The sequence below is a fragment of the Salmo salar genome, chromosome ssa15, assembly GCF_905237065.1.
Source record: "Salmo salar chromosome ssa15, Ssal_v3.1, whole genome shotgun sequence".
In the NCBI taxonomy this organism is placed as follows: domain Eukaryota; kingdom Metazoa; phylum Chordata; class Actinopteri; order Salmoniformes; family Salmonidae; genus Salmo; species Salmo salar.
In genome coordinates this window covers 17,267,212-17,286,885 of record NC_059456.1, presented here as the reverse complement: position 1 = coordinate 17,286,885, position 19,674 = coordinate 17,267,212, and the positions used below count along the sequence as shown (strand labels likewise).

The 19,674-nt window shown below is 46.9% G+C and overlaps 1 protein-coding gene across 3 annotated transcripts in view; it reads right to left on the bottom strand.

Moving 5' to 3' along the window:
* LOC100195249 (HBS1-like (S. cerevisiae)) overlaps positions 1-19,674 on the bottom strand; it is an 80,554-nt gene that overhangs the window by 36,855 nt on the left and 24,025 nt on the right. For all 3 annotated transcript variants that reach the window (NM_001140278.1, XM_045695171.1, XM_045695170.1), the window contains 1 exon segment: positions 7,322-7,430. In NM_001140278.1, the coding sequence (NP_001133750.1) occupies positions 7,322-7,430 (109 nt within the window).

Below are 19,674 nucleotides of genomic sequence, written 5' to 3'. Positions count from 1 at the left end.
GGAAGAGGGGACAGAGAAGAGGAGACAGAGAAGTGGAGACAGAGAAGAGGGGACAGAGAAGAGGAGACAGAGAAGAGGGGACAGAGAAGAGGGGACAGGGAAGAGGAGACAGAGAAGAGGGGACAGGGAAGAGGAGACAGAGAAGAGGGGACAGAGAAGAGGGGACAGAGAAGAGGGGACAGAGAAGAGGGGACAGAGAAGAGGGGACAGAGAAGAGGGGACAGGGAAGAGGGGACAGAAGAGTGGACAGAGGAGAGAGGGAAGAGGAGAGAGGGAAGAGGGGACAGAGAAGAGGAGACAGAGAAGAGGAGACAGAGAAGTGGAGACAGAGAAGAGGGGACAGAGAAGAGGAGAGAGGGAAGAGGAGAGAGGGAAGAGGAGAGAGGGAAGAGGGGACAGGGAAGAGGAGAGAGGGAAGGGGAGACAGAGAAGTGGAGACAGAAGAGGAGAGAGGGAAGAGGGGACAGGGAAGGGGGGCAGAGAAGACAGGGAAGAGGAGAGAGGGAAGCGGGGACAGGGAAGCGGGGACAGGGAAGAGGGGACAGGGAAGAGGGGACAGTGAAGAGGGGACAGGGAAGAGGGGACAGGGAAGAGGGGACAGGGAAGGGGAGACAGAAGGGGAGACAGAAGGGGAGACAGAAGGGGAGACAGGGAAGAGGGGACAGTGAAGAGGAGAGAGAGAAGGAGAGATAGGGAAGAGGGGAAAGAGAAGAGGGGACAGGGAAGAGGGGACAGAGAAGAGGGGACAGAGAAGAGGGGACAGAGAAGAGGGGACTGGGAAGAGGGGACAGGGAAGAGGGGACTGGGAAGAGGGGACTGGGAAGAGGGGACAGGGAAGAGGGGACAGAGAAGTGGAGACAGGGAAGAGGAGACAGGGAAGGGGAGAGAGAGAAGAGGGGACAGAGGGGAAGAAGAGGGGACAGAGAAGAGGGGACAGAGAAGGGGAGAGAGAGAAGAGGGGACAGAGGGGACACGGAAGAGGGGACAGGGAAGAGGGGACAGGGAAGAGGGGACAGGGAAGAGGCGACAGAGAAGAGGGGACAGGGAAGAGGGGACAGAGAAGGGGAGAGAGAGAAGAGGGGACAGAGGGGACACGGAAGAGGGGACAGAGAAGAGGGGACAGAGAGAAGAGGGGACAGAGGGGACAGGGAAGAGGGGACAGAGAAGAGGGGACAGGAAGAGGCGACAGGGAAGAGGGGACAGAGAAGAGGGGACAGGGAAGAGGGGACAGGGAAGAGGGGACAGGGATGAGGGGACAGGGAAGAGGGGACAGAGAAGAGGGGACAGAGAAGAAGGGACAGGGAAGAGGGGACAGGGAAGAGGGGACAGAGAAGAGGGGACAGGGAAGAGGGGACAGGGAAGAGGGGACAGGGATGAGGGGACAGGGAAGAGGGGACAGAGAAGAGGGGACAGAGAAGAGGGGACAGGAAAGAGGGGACAGGAAAGAGGGGACAGGGAAGAGGGGACAGGGAAGAGGGGACAGGGAAGAGGGGACAGGGAAGAGGGGACTGGGAAGAGGGGACTGGGAAGAGGGGACTGGGAAGAGGGGACTGGGAAGAGGGGACAGGGAAGAGAGGACAGGGAAGTGGGGACAGATGAGACAGGGAAAAGGGGACAGAGGAGACAGGGAAGAGGGGACAGGGAAGAGGGGACAGGGAAGAGGGGACAGGGAAGAGGGGACAGGGGAGACAGGGAAGTGGAGACAAGGAAGAGGGAACAGGGAGGAGGAAACAGAGAAAAGGGGACAGAGAAGAGGGGACCGGGAAGAGGAGGCAAGGAAGAGGGGACAGGGAAGAGGAGGCAAGGAAGAGGGGACAGGGAAGAGGAGACAGGGAAGAGGAGGCAAGGAAGAGGGGACAGGGAAGAGGGGACAGGGAGGAGGAAACAGAGAAAAGGGGACAGAGAAGAGGGGACAGGGAAGAGGAGGCAAGGAAGAGGGGACAGGGAAGAGGAGACAGGGAAGAGGAGGCAAGGAAGAGGGGACAGGGAAGAGGAGACAGGGAAGAGGGGACAGAGAAGAGGAGACAAGGAAGAGGGGACAGGGAAGAGGGGACAGAGAAGAGGGGACAGAGAAGAGGAGACAAGGAAGAGGGGATAGGATAGAGGGTAGATGACTAAGTGACACGGGACTCGTCTGAAGTTAACCCACACAAATGAAGGGAAGTATGAACGCAGTTTTGTGCCAACAAAAATAAGGGGTTAAAATATGTGTCCAAAAAATATATATACACATATATACACAAATATATATACACACACAGATATATACACAAATATACATACAGTACCAGTCAAAAGTTTTAGAACACCTACTCATTCAAGGGCTTTTCTTATTTTTACTATTTTCTACATTGTAGAATAATAGTGAAGACTTCAAATCTATCAAATAACACATATGGAATCATATAGTAACCAAAAAAAGTGTTAAACAAATCAAAATACAGTTGAAGTCGGAAGTTTACTTACACCTTAGCCAAATACATTTAAACTCAGTTTCACAATTCCTGACATTTAATACTAGTAAAAAATTCCCTGTCTTAGGTCAGTTGGGATCACCACTTTACTTTAAGAATGTGAAATGTCAGAATAATAGTAGAGAGAATGATTTATTTCAGCTTTTATTTCCAGTGGGTCAGAAGTTTGCATACTCTCAATTAGTATTTGGTAGCATTGCCTTTAAATTGTTTAACTTGGGTCAAACGTTTCAGGTAGCCTTCCACAAGCTTCCCACAATAAGTTGGGTGAATTTTGGCCCATTCCTCCTGACAGAGCTGGTGTAAGTGAGTCAGGTTTGCAGGCCTCCTTGCTCACACACACTTTTTCAGTTCTGCCCACAAATTTCTATGGGATTGAGGTCAGGGCTATGGTGATGGCCACTCCAATACCTTGACTTTGTTGTCCTTAAGCCATTTTGCCACAACTTTGGAAGTATGCTTGAGGTCATTGTCCATTTGGAAGACCCATTTGCAACCAAGCTTTAACTTTCTGACTGATGTCTTGAGATGTTGCTTCAATATATCCACATTATTGTCCTACCTCATGATGCCATCTATCTTGTGAAGTGCACTAGTCCCTCCTGCAGCAAAGCACCCCACAACATGATGCTGCCACCCTCGTGCTTCACGGTTGGGATGGTGTTCTTCAGCTTGCAAGCGTCCCCTTTTTCCTCCAAATAACAATGGTCATTATGGCCAAACAGTTAGATTTTTGTTTCATCAGACCAGAGGACATTTTTCCAAAAAGTACGATCTTTGTCCCCATGTGCAGTTGCAAACCGTAGTTTGTCTTTTTCATGGCGGTTTTGGAGCAGTGGCTTCTTCCTTGCTGAGCGGCCTTTCAGGCTATGTCAATATAGGACTCGTTTTACTGTGGATATAGATACTTTTGTACCTGTTTCCTCAAGCATCTTCACAAGGTCCTTTGCTGTTGTTCTGGGATTCATTTGCACATTTCGCACCAAAGTACGTTCATCTCTAGGAGACAGAACGCGTCTCCTTCCTGAGCGGTATGACGGCTGCGTGGTCCCATGGTGTTTATACTTGTGTACTATTGTTTGTACAGATGAACGTGGTACCTTCAGGCGTTTAGAAATTGCTCCCAAGGATGAACCAGACTTGTGGAGATCTATATTTTTTCTGAGGTCTGGCTGATTTCTTTTGATTTTCCCTTGATGTCCAGCAAAGAGGCACTGCGTTTGAAGGTAGGCCTTGAAAATACATCCACAGGTACATCTCCAATTGACTCAAATTATGTCAATTAGCCTATCAGAAGCTTCTAAAGCCATGACATCATTTTCTGGAATTTTATAAGCTGTTTAAAGGCACAGTCAACTTAGTGTATGTAAACTTCTGACCCACTGGAATTGTGATACAAATAATTATAAGTGAAATAATATGTCTGTAAACAATTGTTGGAAAAATGACTTGTGTCATGCACAAAGTAGATGTCCTAACCGACTTGCCAAAACTATAGTTTGTTAACAAGAAATTTGTGGGAGTGGTTTAAAAACAAGTTTTAATGACTCCAACCTAAGTGTATGTAAACTTCCCACTTCAACTGTATATTTTATATTTGAAATTCTTCAAGTAGCCACCCTTTGCCATGATGACAGCTTTGCACACACTTGGCATTCTCTCAACCAGCTTCACCTGGAATGCTTTCCAACAGTCTTGAAGGATTTCCCACATATGCTGAGCACATGTTGGCTGCTTTTCCTTCACTCTGCGGTCCAACTCATCCCAAACCATCTCAATTGGGTTGAGGTCGGGGTATTGTGGAGGCCAGGTCATCTGATGCAGCACTCCATCACTCTCCTTCTTGGTCAAATATCGCTTACACAGCCTGGAGGTGTGTTGGGTCATTGTCCTGTTGAAAAACAAATGATAGTCCCACTAAACCCAAACCAGATGGGATGGTGTTTCGATACAGAATGCTGTGGTAGCCATGCTGGTTAATTGTGCCTTGAATTCTAAATAAATCACAGACAGTGTCACCAGTACATCTCCTCCTCCATGCTTCACAGTGGGAACCACACATGCGGAGATCATCAATTCACCTACTCTGCGTCTCACAAAGACACGGCGGTTGGAACCAAAAATCTCACATTTGGACTCATCAAATCAAAGGACAAATTTCCACCGGTCTAATGTCCATTGCTCGTGTTTCTTGGCCCAAGCAAGTCTGTTCTTCTTATTGGTGTCCTTTAGTAGTGGTTTCTCTGTAGCAATTCGACCATGAAGGCCTGATTCACGCAGTCTCCTCTGAACAGTTGATTTTGAGATGTGTCTGTTACTTGTACTCTTCGAAGCATTTATTTGGGCTGCAATCTGAGGTAAAGTTAACTCTAATGAACTTACCCTCTGCAGCAAAGGTAACTCTGGGTCTTCCTTTCCTGTGGCGGTCCTCATGAGAGCCAGTTTCATCACAGCACTTGATGGTGTTTGCGACTGCACTTGAAGAAACATTCAAAGTTCTTGGAATTTTCCGGACTGACTGACCTCATGTCTTAAAGTAATGATGGACTGTTTTTTGAGCTGTTCTTGACATAATATGGACTTGGTCTTTTACCAAATAGGGCTATCTTCTGTATACCACCCGTACCTTGTCACAACACAACTGATTGGCTCAAACGCATTAAGAAGGAAAGAAATTCCACAAATTAACTTTTAACAAGGAACACCTGTTAATTGAAATGCATTCCAGGTGACATACTCATGAAGTTGGTTGAGAGAATGCCAAGAGTGTTGAAAGCTGTCATCAAGGCAAAGGGTGACTATTTGAAGAACCACAAATATAAAATATATTTTTATTTGTTGAATATTTTTTGGGTTAGTAAATGATTCCATATGTGTTATTTCATAGTTTTAATGTCTTCAATATTATTCTACAATGTAGAAAAAAGTAAAATAAAGAAAAACCCTTGAATGAGTAGGCCTATAGTAGCAAAGGCAAAATGCAATATTTAATTTTTTGGGGATATCAAAAGGGGTCCTAAAATTCCAAATCAAAGAGCTTGAGGATCTTAAAACAATTCTGTTAGCTAAGTACTACACCCCCCCCCAACCAGGCCTTTTAGATGTACAGTAGTGGCATAGGAAGGAGATCAGGGTGTGTTGTCTGTCCCTGTCCCCTATTGTCTCTGTTCTTGTCTCAAACTGACCCTGTCCCCTAATGTCTCTGTTCTTGTCTCAAACTGACCCTGTCCCCTAATGTCCCCATTTCAGTCTCAAACTGACCCTGTCCCCTAATGTCTCTGTTCTTGTCTCAAACTGACCCTGTCCCCTATTGTCTCTGTTCCTGTCTCAAACTGACCCTGTCCCCTAATGTCTCTGTTCTTGTCTCAAACTGACCCTGTCCCCTAATGTCTCTGTTCTTGTCTCAAACTGACCCTGTCCCCTATTGTCTCTGTTCCTGTCTCAAACTGACCCTGTCCCCTAATGTCTCTGTTCTTGTCTCAAACTGACCCTGTCCCCTAATGTCTCTGTTCTTGTCTCAAACTGACCCTGTCCCCTAATGTCCCCATTTCAGTCTCAAACTGACCCCGTCCCCAACTGTTCCCGTCCCCAACTGTTCCCGTCCCCAACTGTTCCTGTCCCCAACTGTTCCTGTCCCCAACTGTTCCCGTCCCCAACTGTTCCCGTCCCCAACTGTTCCCGTCCCCAACTGTTCCCGTTCCCGTCCCCAACTGTTCCCGTTCCCGTCCCCAACTGTTCCCGTTCCCGTCCCCAACTGTTCCCGTTCCCGTCCCGTCCCCAACTGTTCCTGTTCCCGTTCCCGTCCCCAACTGTTCCCGTTCCCATCCCCAACTGTTCCCGTTCCCAACTGTTCCTGTTCCCGTCCCCAACTGTTCCCGTTCCCGTCTCCAACTGTTCCTGTTCCCGTTCCCAACTGTTCCTGTTCCCGTCCCCAACTGTTCCCGTCCCCAACTGTTCCTGTTCCCGTCCCCAACTGTTCCCGTCCCCAACTGTTCCTGTTCCCGTCTCCAACTGTTCCTGTTCCCGTCCCCAACTGTTCCTGTTCCCATCCCCAACTGTTCCCGTTCCCAACTGTTCCTGTTCCCGTCCCCAACTGTTCCCGTCCCCAACTGTTCCTGTTCCCACCCCACTGTTCCGTCCCCAACTGTTCCTGTTCCCATCCCCAACTGTTCCCGTCCCCAACTGTTCCTGTTCCCGTCTCCAACTGTTCCTGTTCCCGTCTCCAACTGTTCCTGTTCCCGTTCCCGTTCCCAACTGTTCCTGTTCCCGTCCCCAACTGTTCCTGTTCCCGTCCCCAACTGTTCCCGTTTATCCCAACTGTTCCCGTTCCCGTCCCCAACTGTTCCTGTTCCCGTCCCCAACTGTTCCTGTTCCCGTCTCCAACTATTCCTGTTCCCGTTCCCGTCCCCAACTGTTCCCGTTCCCAACTGTTCCCGTCCCCAACTATTCCTGTTCCCGTCCCCAACTGTTCCCGTTCCCGTCCCCAACCGTTCCCGTTCCCAACTGTTCCTGTTCCCGTTCCCGTCCCCAACTGTTCCTGTTCCCGTCCCCAACTGTTCCTGTTCCCGTCTCCAACTATTCCTGTTCCCGTTCCCGTCCCCAACTGTTCCCGTTCCCGTCCCCAACTGTTCCCGTTCCCGTCCCCAACTGTTCCTGTTCCCGTCCCCAACTGTTCCTGTTCCCGTCCCCAACTGCTCCTGTTCCTGTTCCCGTTCCCAACTGCTCCTGTTCCTGTCCCCAACTACTCCAGTTCCTGTCCCCAACTACTATAGTCGTTATCTCTCCAGTCTGCTCCAGAGAAAAGCTGATGAACATTGTGTGTGTGTGTGTGTGTGTGTGTGTTATACCTCGGCACGTCAAAGCCCATGGTCTGTTTCTTCCCCGAGACGGTCATGCGGGCCACTTTAGGCAGAACCTCTGAGTCCAGTTGACATTTCCCCGCCTCACGGCCCTTAGCTGGGAGAGAGAGAGACACACTCAGTAATATACACACACACACACACAGTCTCTCTCTCTCACACACTAACACACACACACACACACACACTTCATGCAACTCCGTACAAACACACACACACAATAATATTCTCTCACACACAGGAATACAACAAAACACAGTATACACAGTTTCATCATGCAATTTTAATGTATAACTTAGCAAATTAATTTGAGTGAACTAGTAAAGCACAACATGTGCAGAACCATTAGCAAATACACAAGGTGTGTATCAGATACAGCAGGCTTCATCACCAGATACAGCAGGCTTCATCAACAGATACAGCTGGCTTCATCAACAGATACAGCTGGCTTCATCAACAGATACAGCAGGCTTCATCAACAGATACAGCAGGCTTCATCACCAGATACAGCTGGCTTCATCAACAGATACAGCTGGCTTCATCAACAGATACAGCAGGCTTCATCAACAGATACAGGAAGCTTCATCACCAGATACAGGAGGCTTCATCACCAGATACAGCAGGCTTCATCACCAGATACAGCAGGCTTCATCACCAGATACAGCAGGCTTCATCACCAGATACAGCAGGCTTCATCGACAGATACAGCAGGCTTCATCGACAGATACAGCAGGCTTCATCGACAGATACAGCTGGCTTCATCGACAGATACAGCAGGCTTCATCACCAGATACAGCAGGCTTCATCACCAGACAGATTATGACAGATACAGAGGCTTATGACAGATACAGCTGGCTTCATCAACAGATACAGCAGGCTTCATCACCAGATACAGCAGGCTTCATCACCAGATACAGCAGGCTTCATCACCAGATACAGCAGGCTTCATCAACATAATTGTAGATGGTGTTAACTCATTCATTCGTGTTTGTAAATCTTTGAATATAACAGCCCATTAGTATAAGTATAGAGACTGTGGATGTAACAGTCCATTAGTATAGAGACTGTGGATGTAACAGTCGATTAGTATAGAGACTGTGGATGTAACAGCCCATTAGTATAGAGACTGTGGATGTAACAGTCCATTAGTATAGAGACTGTGGATGTAACAGTCCATTAGTATAGAGACTGTGGATGTAACAGTCCATTAGTATTAGTATAGAGACTGTGGATATAACAGTCCATTAGTATAGAGACTGTGGATATAACAGTCCATTAGTATAGAGACTGTGGATGTAACACTCCATTAGTATAGAGACTGTGGATGTAACACTCCATTAGTATAGAGACTGTAGATGTAACAGCCCATTAGTATAGAGACTGTGGATGTAACAGCCCATTAGTATAGAGACTGTGGATGTAACACTCCATTAGTATAGAGACTGTAGATGTAACAGCCCATTAGTATAGAGACTGTGGATGTAACAGCCCATTAGTATAGAGACTGTAGATGTAACAGCCCATTAGTATAGAGACTGTGGATATAACAGTCCATTAGTATAGAGACTGTGGATGTAACAGTCCATTAGTATTAGTATAGAGACTGTGGATATAACAGCCCATTAGTATAGAGACTGTGGATATAACAGTCCATTAGTATAGAGACTGTAGATGTAACAGCCCATTAGTATAGAGACTGTGGATATACCAGTCCATTAGTATAGAGACTGTAGATGTAACAGCCCATTAGTATAGAGACTGTGGATGTAGCAGCCCATTAGTATAGAGACTGTAGATATAACAGTCCATTAGTATAGAGACTGTGGATGTAACAGTCCATTAGTATCAGTATAGAGACTGTGGATATAACAGTCCATTAGTATAGAGACTGTGGATGTAACAGTCCATTAGTATCAGTATAGAGACTGTGGATATAACAGTCCATTAGTATAGAGACTGTGGATGTAACAGCCCATTAGTATTAGTATAGAGACTGTGGATGTAACAGTCCATTAGTATAGAGACTGTGGATGTAACAGTGCATTAGTATAGAGACTGTGGATATAACAGTCCATTAGTATAGAGACTGTGGATGTAACAGTCCATTAGTATAGAGACTGTGGATGTAACAGCCCATTAGTATAGAGACTGTGGATGTAACAGTCCATTAGTATAGAGACTGTGGATATAACAGCCCATTAGTATAGAGACTGTGGATGTAACAGCCCATTAGTATAGAGACTGTGGATGTAACAGTGCATTAGTATAGAGACTGTGGATGTAACAACCCATTAGTATAGAGACTGTGGATGTAACAGCCCATTAGTATAGAGACTGTGGATGTAACAGTCCATTAGTATAGAGACTGTGGATGTAACAGTCCATTAGTATAGAGACTGTGGATGTAACAGTACATTAGTATAGAGACTGTGGATGTAACAGCCCATTAGTATAGAGACTGTGGATGTAACAGTCCATTAGTATAGAGACTGTAGATGTAACAGTCCATTAGTATAGAGACTGTGGATGTAACAGTCCATTAGTATAGAGACTGTGGATATAACAGTCCATTAGTATTAGTATAGAGACTGTGGATGTAACAGTCCATTAGTATAGAGACTGTGGATATACCAGTCCATTAGTATAGAGACTGTGGATGTAACAGCCCATTAGTATTAGTATAGAGACTGTGGATGTAACAGTCCATTAGTATAGAGACTGTGGATGTAACAGTCCATTAGTATAGAGACTGTGGATGTAACAGTCCATTAGTATAGAGACTGTGGATATACCAGTCCATTAGTATAGAGACTGTGGATATACCAGTCCATTAGTATAGAGACTGTGGATATACCAGTCCATTAGTATAGAGACTGTGGATATACCAGTCCATTAGTATAGAGACTGTGGATGTAACAGTCCATTAGTATAGAGACTGTGGATGTAACAGCCCATTAGTATAGAGACTTTGGATGTAACAGTCCATTAGTATAGAGACTGTGGATGTAACAGCCCATTAGTATAGAGACTGTGGATGTAACAGTCCATTAGTATAGAGACTGTGGATGTAACAGCCCATTAGTATAGAGACTGTGGATGTAACAGTCCATTAGTATAGAGACTGTGGATGTAACAGCCCATTAGTATAGAGACTGTGGATGTAACAGTCCATTAGTATAGAGACTGTGGATGTAACAGCCCATTAGTATAGAGACTGTGGATGTAAGAGTCCATTAGTATAGAGACTGTGGATATAACAGCCCATTAGTATAGAGACTGTGGATGTAACAGTCCATTAGTATAGAGACTGTGGATATAACAGCCCATTAGTATAGAGACTGTGGATGTAACAGTCCATTAGTATAGAGACTGTGGATGTAACAGCCCATTAGTATAGAGACTGTGGATGTAACAGCCCATTAGTATAGAGACTGTGGATGTAACAGTCCATTAGTATAGAGACTGTGGATGTAACAGTCCATTAGTATAGAGACTGTGGATGTAACAGTCCAAGATTAGTATAGAGACTGTGGATGTAACAGTCCATTAGTATAGAGACGGTGGATGTAACAGTCCATTAGTATAGAGACTGTGGATATACCAGTCCATTAGTATAGAGACTGTGGATGTAACAGTCCATTAGTATAGACTGTGGATGTAACAGTCCATTAGTATAGAGACTGTGGATGTAACAGTCCATTAGTATAGAGACTGTGGATGTAACAGTCCATTAGTATAGAGACTGTGGATGTAACAGTCCATTAGTATAGAGACTGTGGATGTAACAGCCCATTAGTATAGAGACTGTGGATGTAACAGTCCATTAGTATTGAGACTGTGGATATAACAGTTCATTAGTATAGAGACTGTGGATGTAACAGTCCATTAGTATTGAGACTGTGGATATAACAGTCCATTAGTATAGAGACTGTGGATGTAACAGTCCATTAGTATTGAGACTGTGGATATAACAGTTCATTAGTATAGAGACTGTGGATATAACAGCCCATTAGTATTAGTGTAGAGACTGTGGATATAACAGTCCATTAGTATATTGACTGGATGATTTGTGCTTTGTCATTCCTCTCTGAAATGAACCCTTGACTGATGAGTGTGCAGCAGTCTGCTCCAGAGCCTGGGCTGGGTCTAGCTAGATGAGTCAGTGATGTGCTGGTATGACTGGTATTTGACTGGGAACACTGGTAGCCTGGTCGGTAAAGGGTTAATTTCAGAACTGGCAGTTGCTGTGGAAATAGAACGGTGATACATTTTCGCAGAATGATTCTTGGGGCGCCAACTAAACAAACGCAATACCTTGTCATGAACACAAATGTGCACACACACTCACAGCCAGTGTCTCTCTCTCACACACACACAACAATGTCTCTCTCTCTCACACACACACACACACACACACAACACACACACACACACAACAATGTCTCTCTCTCTCACACACACACACACAACAATGTCTCTCTCTCACACACACACACAACAATGTCTCTCTCACACACACACACAACAATGTCTCTCACACACACACACAACAATGTCTCTCACACACACACACAACAATGTCTCTCACACACACCGTCTCTCTCTCTCACACACAGTCTCTCACACACACACACACACAGTCTCTCTCACACACACACAGTCTCTCACACACACACACACACAGTCTCTCACTCACACACACACAGTCTCTCACACACACACACACACACACACACACACACACACACACACACACACACACACACACACACACACACACACACACACACACACTGTCTCTCTCACACACACAGGGAGAGATGTTTCAGAGAGAGGAGGAGAGATGGTATGATCCAGATATTTATCACACCTTGTCCACACACGGAGAGAAACGCAGAGACCAAACTGAGCTGAGATCTGCATCGCCCCAGTGGTGAACCCTCTGGAGGAACGCAGAGACCAAACTGAGCTGAGATCTGCATCGCCCCAGTGGTGAACCCTCTGGAGGAACGCAGAGACCAAACTGAGCTCTGATCTGCATCGCCCCAGTGGTGAACCCTCTGGAGGAACGCAGAGACCAAACTGAGCTCTGATCTGCATCGCCCCAGTGGTGAACCCTCTGGAGGAACGCAGAGACCAAACTGAGCTCTGATCTGCATCGCCCCAGTGGTGAACCCTCTGGAGGAACGCAGAGACCAAACTGAGCTCTGATCTGCATCGCCCCAGTGGTGAACCCTCTGCAGAGACAGTAAGAACCGAAACGCAGAGACCAAACTGAGCTCTGATCTGCATCGCCCCAGTGGTGAACCCTAATACTGCAGAGACAGTATCAGAAGTATGAATGCCCTGAATACTGCAGAGGCCATTCAGACAGCAGGATGAATGTCCTGACTACTACAGAGACAGTAGCAGATAGCAGGATGACCATGCAGAGCACTGAAGGAAACCAATGGCATTTGGCTGAGCTTTCCCTTTCAGGTTCACTTTATTAGTCCAAACGAGAGGGAAATGTCTCTTCTGTTTTTTACCCAACTAACACACACACACACACACACACACACACACACACACACACTCTCTTGTACAGCTAAGTTTGTGGGGACACACAGATTGTTTTCTAACTGAGGTTTCTCTGAATGAGTCTTTCTGGAGGACAGGAAAAACCCTCTGCTGAAATAAGACTGATTCACGAAAACCACCCAGTAGCCACCTCTCTCTGTCTGTGTCTGTGTCGTGTGTGTGTGTGTCTGTGTCTGTGTCTGTGTCTGTGTCTGTGTGTGTGTGTGTGTGTGTGTGTGTGTGTGTGTGTGTGTCTGTGTGTGTGTGTGTGTGTGTGTGTGTGTGTGTTAGGTGGTGGCTATTCTTGTGGGGACCAGACGTCAAACTAAACAAACAAACATTTGACCAACTGGGGACATTTTGTTGGTCCCCCACGAGGTCAAATGCTATTTCAAGGGGGTTTAGGGCTAGGTTTAGGAGCTAGGGTTAGGTTTAGAGTTAGGAGCTAGGTTTAGGGTTAGGTTTAGGAGCTAGGTTTAGGGTTAGGTTTAGGGTTAGGAGCTAGGTTTAGGGTTAGGTTTAGGGTTAGGAGCTAGGTTTAGGGTTAGGTTTAGGGTTAGGAGCTAGGTTTAGGGTTAAGGTTAGAATTAGAACCCTGATCGCTGAAGCTGGAGACTTATATTTCCCTCACTAACTTTAAACATCAGCTATCTGAGCAGCTAACCGATCGCTGCAGCTGTACATAGTCCATCTGTGAATAGCCCACCACATCTTCCTACCTTATCCCCATATTGTTTTTATTTACTTTTCTGCTCTTTTGCACACCAGTATTTCTACTTGCACACCATCATCTGCTCATCTATCACTCGTGTTAATCTGCTAAATTGTAATTACTTCGCTACTAAGGACTATTTATTGCCTTACCTCCTCATGCCAGTGGCACACACTGTATATAGACTCATTTTTCTACTGTATTATTGACTGTATGTTTGTTTATTCCATGTGTAACTCTGTGTTGTTGTTTGTGTCGAACTGCTTTGCTTTATGTTGGCCAGGACGCAATTGTAAATGAGAACTTGTTATCAACTGGCCTACCTGGTTAAATAAAGGTGATTTAAAAATATATTTTTTAAAGTTTAAGGTTTAGTGTTAGGGTTAAAGGTTAAGGGTCTCCTGTTTAGGGTCTCCTGTTGTCATTCAGCTAAATCCTGAAGAATACAGTGTTACTACTGTTGACCTGCCCTGCCCATCACACAGAACCTAAACAGCCTGCATCACAATGATGGCAGGCAGGGAGGGAAAAAGGGAGGGAGGGAGGGAGGAAGGGAGGCAGGGAGGGAGGGAGGAAGCAGGGAGGGAGGGAGAGAGTTAGGGAGTGAGGGAGGAAGGGAGGAAGAGGGAGCCGGGAGGGAGGGAGGGAGGGAGCAGGGGGGAGCGAGGGAGGGCGGAAGAGGGAGAGAGGGAGGGAGAGAGCAGGGGGAGCGAGGGAGGAAGGGAGGCAGGGGGAGCGAGGGAGGAAGGGAGGAAGAGGGAGCAGGGACGGAAGGAGGGAGAGAGCAGGGGGAGCAAGGGAGAGCGGAAGAGGGAGAGAGGGAGGAATAGGGAGCAGAGGGAGAGGGCAGGGGGAGCAAGGAGGAAGGGAGAGCGAGGGAGGAAGGGAGGAAGAGGGAGCAGGGGGAGAGGGCGGGGGGAGCAAGGGAGAGAGGGAGCAGGAGGAGAGGGCAGGGGGAGCAAGGGAGGGAGGGAGGAAGAGGGAGCAGGGGGAGAGGGCGGGGGGAGCAAGGGAGGGAGGGAGAGAGGGAGGAAGAGGGAGCAGGGGGAGAGGGCAGGGATGGAGGGAAGGAGCAGGGGGGAGCGAGGGAGGGAGAGGAAGCAGGATATGCAAACCCTCTCCTTCTAGGATTACAGAAAGCCCCATCTGATCAGGATGGTAGTCGCAGGCTTCATCTACCCTCTTACAACACCTGTTCTCTCCTCCCATTGACCACACACACACACACACACACACACACACACACACACACACACACACACACACACACACACACACGGCCTGGAGGTAGGTTTTGGACAAAAGGTTCCAACCCTGAGGGTTATAGTTAATGACCAGAATCCATCCGTCAGTCAGCTGTGTTTGCCTTCCTAACACACTGAGCAAATAACAGGAAGTCAAGCATGTACAGTTCTGGGCATTCAAAATGTAACCTAATATTAGAGCATATTTACTTCAAAGTGGATGCAACTGCACCGAGGGAATGACTGCAATACGGAGAATGGACAGGTGTGAGAGATAGAGACAGAGAGACAGAGGAGAGAGAGAAAGAGAGAAAGGCAGAAGGAGAGAAAGAGAAAGACAGGAGAGAAAGAGAGAGGAGAGAAAGAGAGAGAGACAGAGAGGAGAGAGAGACAGAGAGGAGAGAGAGACAGAGAGGCCGAGGCAGAGATGAGAGAGAGACAGAGAGGCCGAGACAGAGAGGAGAGAGACAGAGAGGAGAGAGACAGAGAGGAGAGAGACAGAGAGGACAGAGACAGAGAGGCCGAGAGGAGAGAGAGAAAGAGAGAGACAGAGGAAGAGAGAGGCCGAGACAGAGAGGAGAGAAACAGAGAGGAGAGAGACAGAGGAGAGAGACAGAGAGGACAGAGACAGAGAGGAGAGGCCGAGAGGAGAGAGAGAAAGAGAGAGACAGAGGAAGAGAGAGGCCGAGACAGAGAGGAGAGAAACAGAGAGGAGAGAGACAGAGAGGACAGAGACAGAGAGGAGAGGCCGAGAGAAAGAGAGAGACAGAGGAAGAGAGAGGCCGAGACAGAGAGGAGAGAAACAGAGAGGAGAGAGACAGAGGAGAGAGACAGAGAGGACAGAGACAGAGAGGAGAGGCCGAGAGGAGAGAGAGAAAGAGAGGGACAGAGGAAGAGAGAGGCCGAGACAGAGAGGAGAGAAACAGAGAGGAGAGAGACAGAGGAGAGAGACAGAGAGGACAGAGACAGAGAGGAGAGGCCGAGAGGAGAGAGAGAAAGAGAGGGACAGAGGAAGAGAGAGGCCGAGACAGAGAGGAGAGAAACAGAGAGGAGAGAGACAGAGGAGAGAGACAGAGAGGACAGAGACAGAGAGGAGAGGCCGAGAGGAGAGAGAGAAAGAGAGGGACAGAGGAAGAGAGAGGCCGAGACAGAGAGGAGAGAAACAGAGAGGAGAGAGCCCGAGAGGAGAGAGACAGAACATGTGAATCTATAATAATCTCCACTGTAATCTCCCTCCTTGCCACTAGGGTGCAGTAGAGGCTGTGGCAGAGTAAAGTATAGTAATTAACTGCTGTAAAACTAACAAACCCATCATGTCATCAACAACAGCCCTCGTAGTAATTTAGTATACGCTTATCTATTTGAATAAAACATTTACATGTGTTGAAAGCAGGGTATTCACAATAGGGTTGGGGAGTTTAGGAGGCTACCATCTGTTCAATCACAAGAGAGAATACCTGTTTGAATGTACAAACACGTGGCCCTGGGCCCTGCGCTCTGCACCCTTGGCCCCTCTATATAAAGAATAAGGGGTTCCATTAGGGACAGAAACAACCCCTAGCCCCTATTAAACAGTCTTTCACAGTGCCTTCGGAAAATATTCAGACCCCTTGACTTGTGGGGATATTTTTCAGCGGCAGGGACTGGGAGACTAGTCAGGATCGAGGGAAAGATGAACGGAGAAAAGTACAGAGAGATCCTTGATGAAAACCTACTCCAGAGCTTTCAGGACCTCAGACTTACATATGTAAATGTGATATTTCTTTATTCAATTTTTTTGGACGGGACAGGACATTTCTTTAAACCTGTTTTTGCTTTGTCATTATGGGGTATTGTGATGTCATTATGGGGTATTGCGATGTCATTATGGGGTATTGTGATGTCATTATGGGGTATTGTGATGTCATTATGGGGTATTGTGTGTAGATTAATGAGAGAAAAAAATTAAAATAAATTCAATCCATTTTAGAATAAGGCTGTACCGTAACAAAATGTGGAAAAAGTCAATGGGGTCTGAATATTTTCCAAAGGCAATTTAGATGAGAAAGGACATGATTTACAGGTAGTACTGTACAGTGAATATTTCACTTCGTTACTAGTGAGGGGAGCTGTCTGACTGACACATATAACCTCTCCTCGGATGACTCACACACACACACACACACACACCCACGCACGCACGCACGCACACAGGGGAAATGCTACAGACATATCAATAAGCTTTCAGTACTTATTAAAGGACCTGAATGTAAAAAGACATCCCCTTGAAGTCTGTCAACCAGCCACTCAACAGACAGTCAAAACCGTCATCTGTCAACGAGCCACTCACCAGACAGTCAAAACTCACCACACAGTCAAAGCCCTCGTCTGTCAACCAGCCACTCACCAGACAGTCAAAACTCACCACACAGTCAAAGCCCTCGTCTGTCAACCAGCCACTCACCAGACAGTCAAAACTCACCACAGAGTCAAAGCCCTCGTCTGTCAACCAGCCACTCACCACACAGTCAAAACTCACCACACAGTCAAAGCCCTCGTCTGTCAACCAGCCACTCACCACACAGTCAAAGCCCTAGCCTGTCAACCAGCCACTCACCAGACAGTCAAAGCCATAGTCACAGGGTGAACGGATAGAATAGAAAAGCACGTTATTGAATTCTCCAAGCTGCAATTTTTGATATGATCGAACATGTACTGAATGCAGATGCAGAAGGCATCAGGTACAAGGTCGTAGCAACACGTCTACTGAGTTAAAGATACAAAACAAACTGCTTCCTCCATAAGCACAGGCTACAGTTGTGCAGCTAAAGTAGTGCACTATAAAGGGAATAGGGCCCTGGTCTATAGTGCACTGTATAGGGAATAGGGTGCCATTTGAGACTCAGTCTGATGCGTCTTCCAATCTCCTGACCTCCTGACCTCTTGCTGGAGTGATGCTACTTTTCCTACCCATCTGCAGGAATGCAACACCAGCATCAATCTGCAGGAATGCAACACCAGCATCTATCTGTCTGCAGGAATGCAACACCAGCATCTATCTGCAGGAATGCAACACCAGCATCTATCTGCAGGAATGCAACACCAGCATCTATCTGCAGGAATGCAACAAGAGCATATTTCTGCAGGAATGCAACAAGAGCATATTTCTGCAGGAATGCAACACCAGCATCTATCTATGTGCAGGAATGCAACACCAGCACCTATCTATCTGCAGGAATGCAACACCAGCATCTATCTATCTGCAGGAATGCAACACCAGCATCCATCTATCTGCAGGAATGCGACACCAGCATCCATCTATCTGCAGGAATGCGACACCAGCATCTATCTATCTGCAGGAATGCGACACCAGCATCTATCTGTCTGCAGGAATGCGACACCAGAATCTATCTGTCTGCAGGAATGCGACACCAGCATCTATCTGTCTGCAGGAATGCGACACCAGCATCTATCTATCTGCAGGAATGCGACACCAGCATCTATCTATCTGCAGGAATGCGACACCAGCATCTATCTATCTGCAGGAATGCGACACCAGCATCTATCTATCTGCAGGAATGCGACACCAGCATCTATCTATCTGCAGGAATGCGACACCAGCATCTATCTATCTGCAGGAATGCGACACCAGCATCTATCTATCTGCAGGAATGCGACACCAGCATCTATCTGCAGGAATGCGACACCAGCATCTATCTATCTGCAGGAATGCAACACCAGCATCTATTTATCTGCAGGAATGCGACACCAGCATCCATCTATCTGCAGGAATGTGACACCAGCATCTATCTGCAGGAATGCGACACCAGCATCTATTTATCTGCAGGAATGCGACACCAGCATCTATCTATCTGCAGGAATGCAACACCAGCATCCATCTTTCTGCAGGAATTACATTTACATTTACATTTTAGTCATTTAGCAGACGCTCTTATCCAGAGCGACTTACAGTAGTGAATGCATGCATTTCATTTCATGTATTTTTTTATTTATTTTGTACTGGCCCCCCGTGGGAATCGAACCCACAACCCTGGCGTTGCACACACCATGCTGGCGTTGCAAACACCATGCTCTACCAACTGAGCCACAGGGAAGACCAGGTAATTAGAAAAATTATAAACAAGAATACACACGAGAAATACTAAATATTGATTATTTACACGATATAATAAAAAGGCTATAAATATCTACTTGCTAGGTTACTTGCTACTTGTCGATGAGTTTGCATTGAGAAATGTGCCTTGAGGGATGATGTCAAAGCTTGCGACAAGGAATGCAACACCTGCATCTATCTGCAAAACCAAGACTGCAGAACAGAGACCAATGACGATGGCCTGGTGATTGACGCACAATCACTTTTTCCTACGTAGGTGGTGAAGAGAGAAAAGAGAGAGAGAGAGAGGAGAAGCGCAAAGTGATCAGGAATTTGTGTGTGTGTGTGTGTGTGTGTGTGTGTGTGTGTGTGTGTGTGTGTGTGTGCTGTGACATTTGCATTCCTGCAGCAAACCACGCTAGCACTGTCTGAAGAGCATAAACATACAGCTAGAGAGACAGCTGGACATACAGCTAGAGAGACAGCTGGACATACAGCTAGAGAGACAGCTGGACATACAGCTAGAGAGACAGCTGGACATACAGCTAGAGAGACAGCTGGACATACAGCTAGAGATGGACAGCTGGACATACAGCTAGAGAGACAGCTGGACATACAGCTAGAGAGACAGCTGGACATTCAGCTAGAGAGACAGCTGGATATACAGCTAGAGAGACAGCTGGATATACAGCTAGTTATAGACAGCTGGATATACAGCTAGTTATAGACAGCT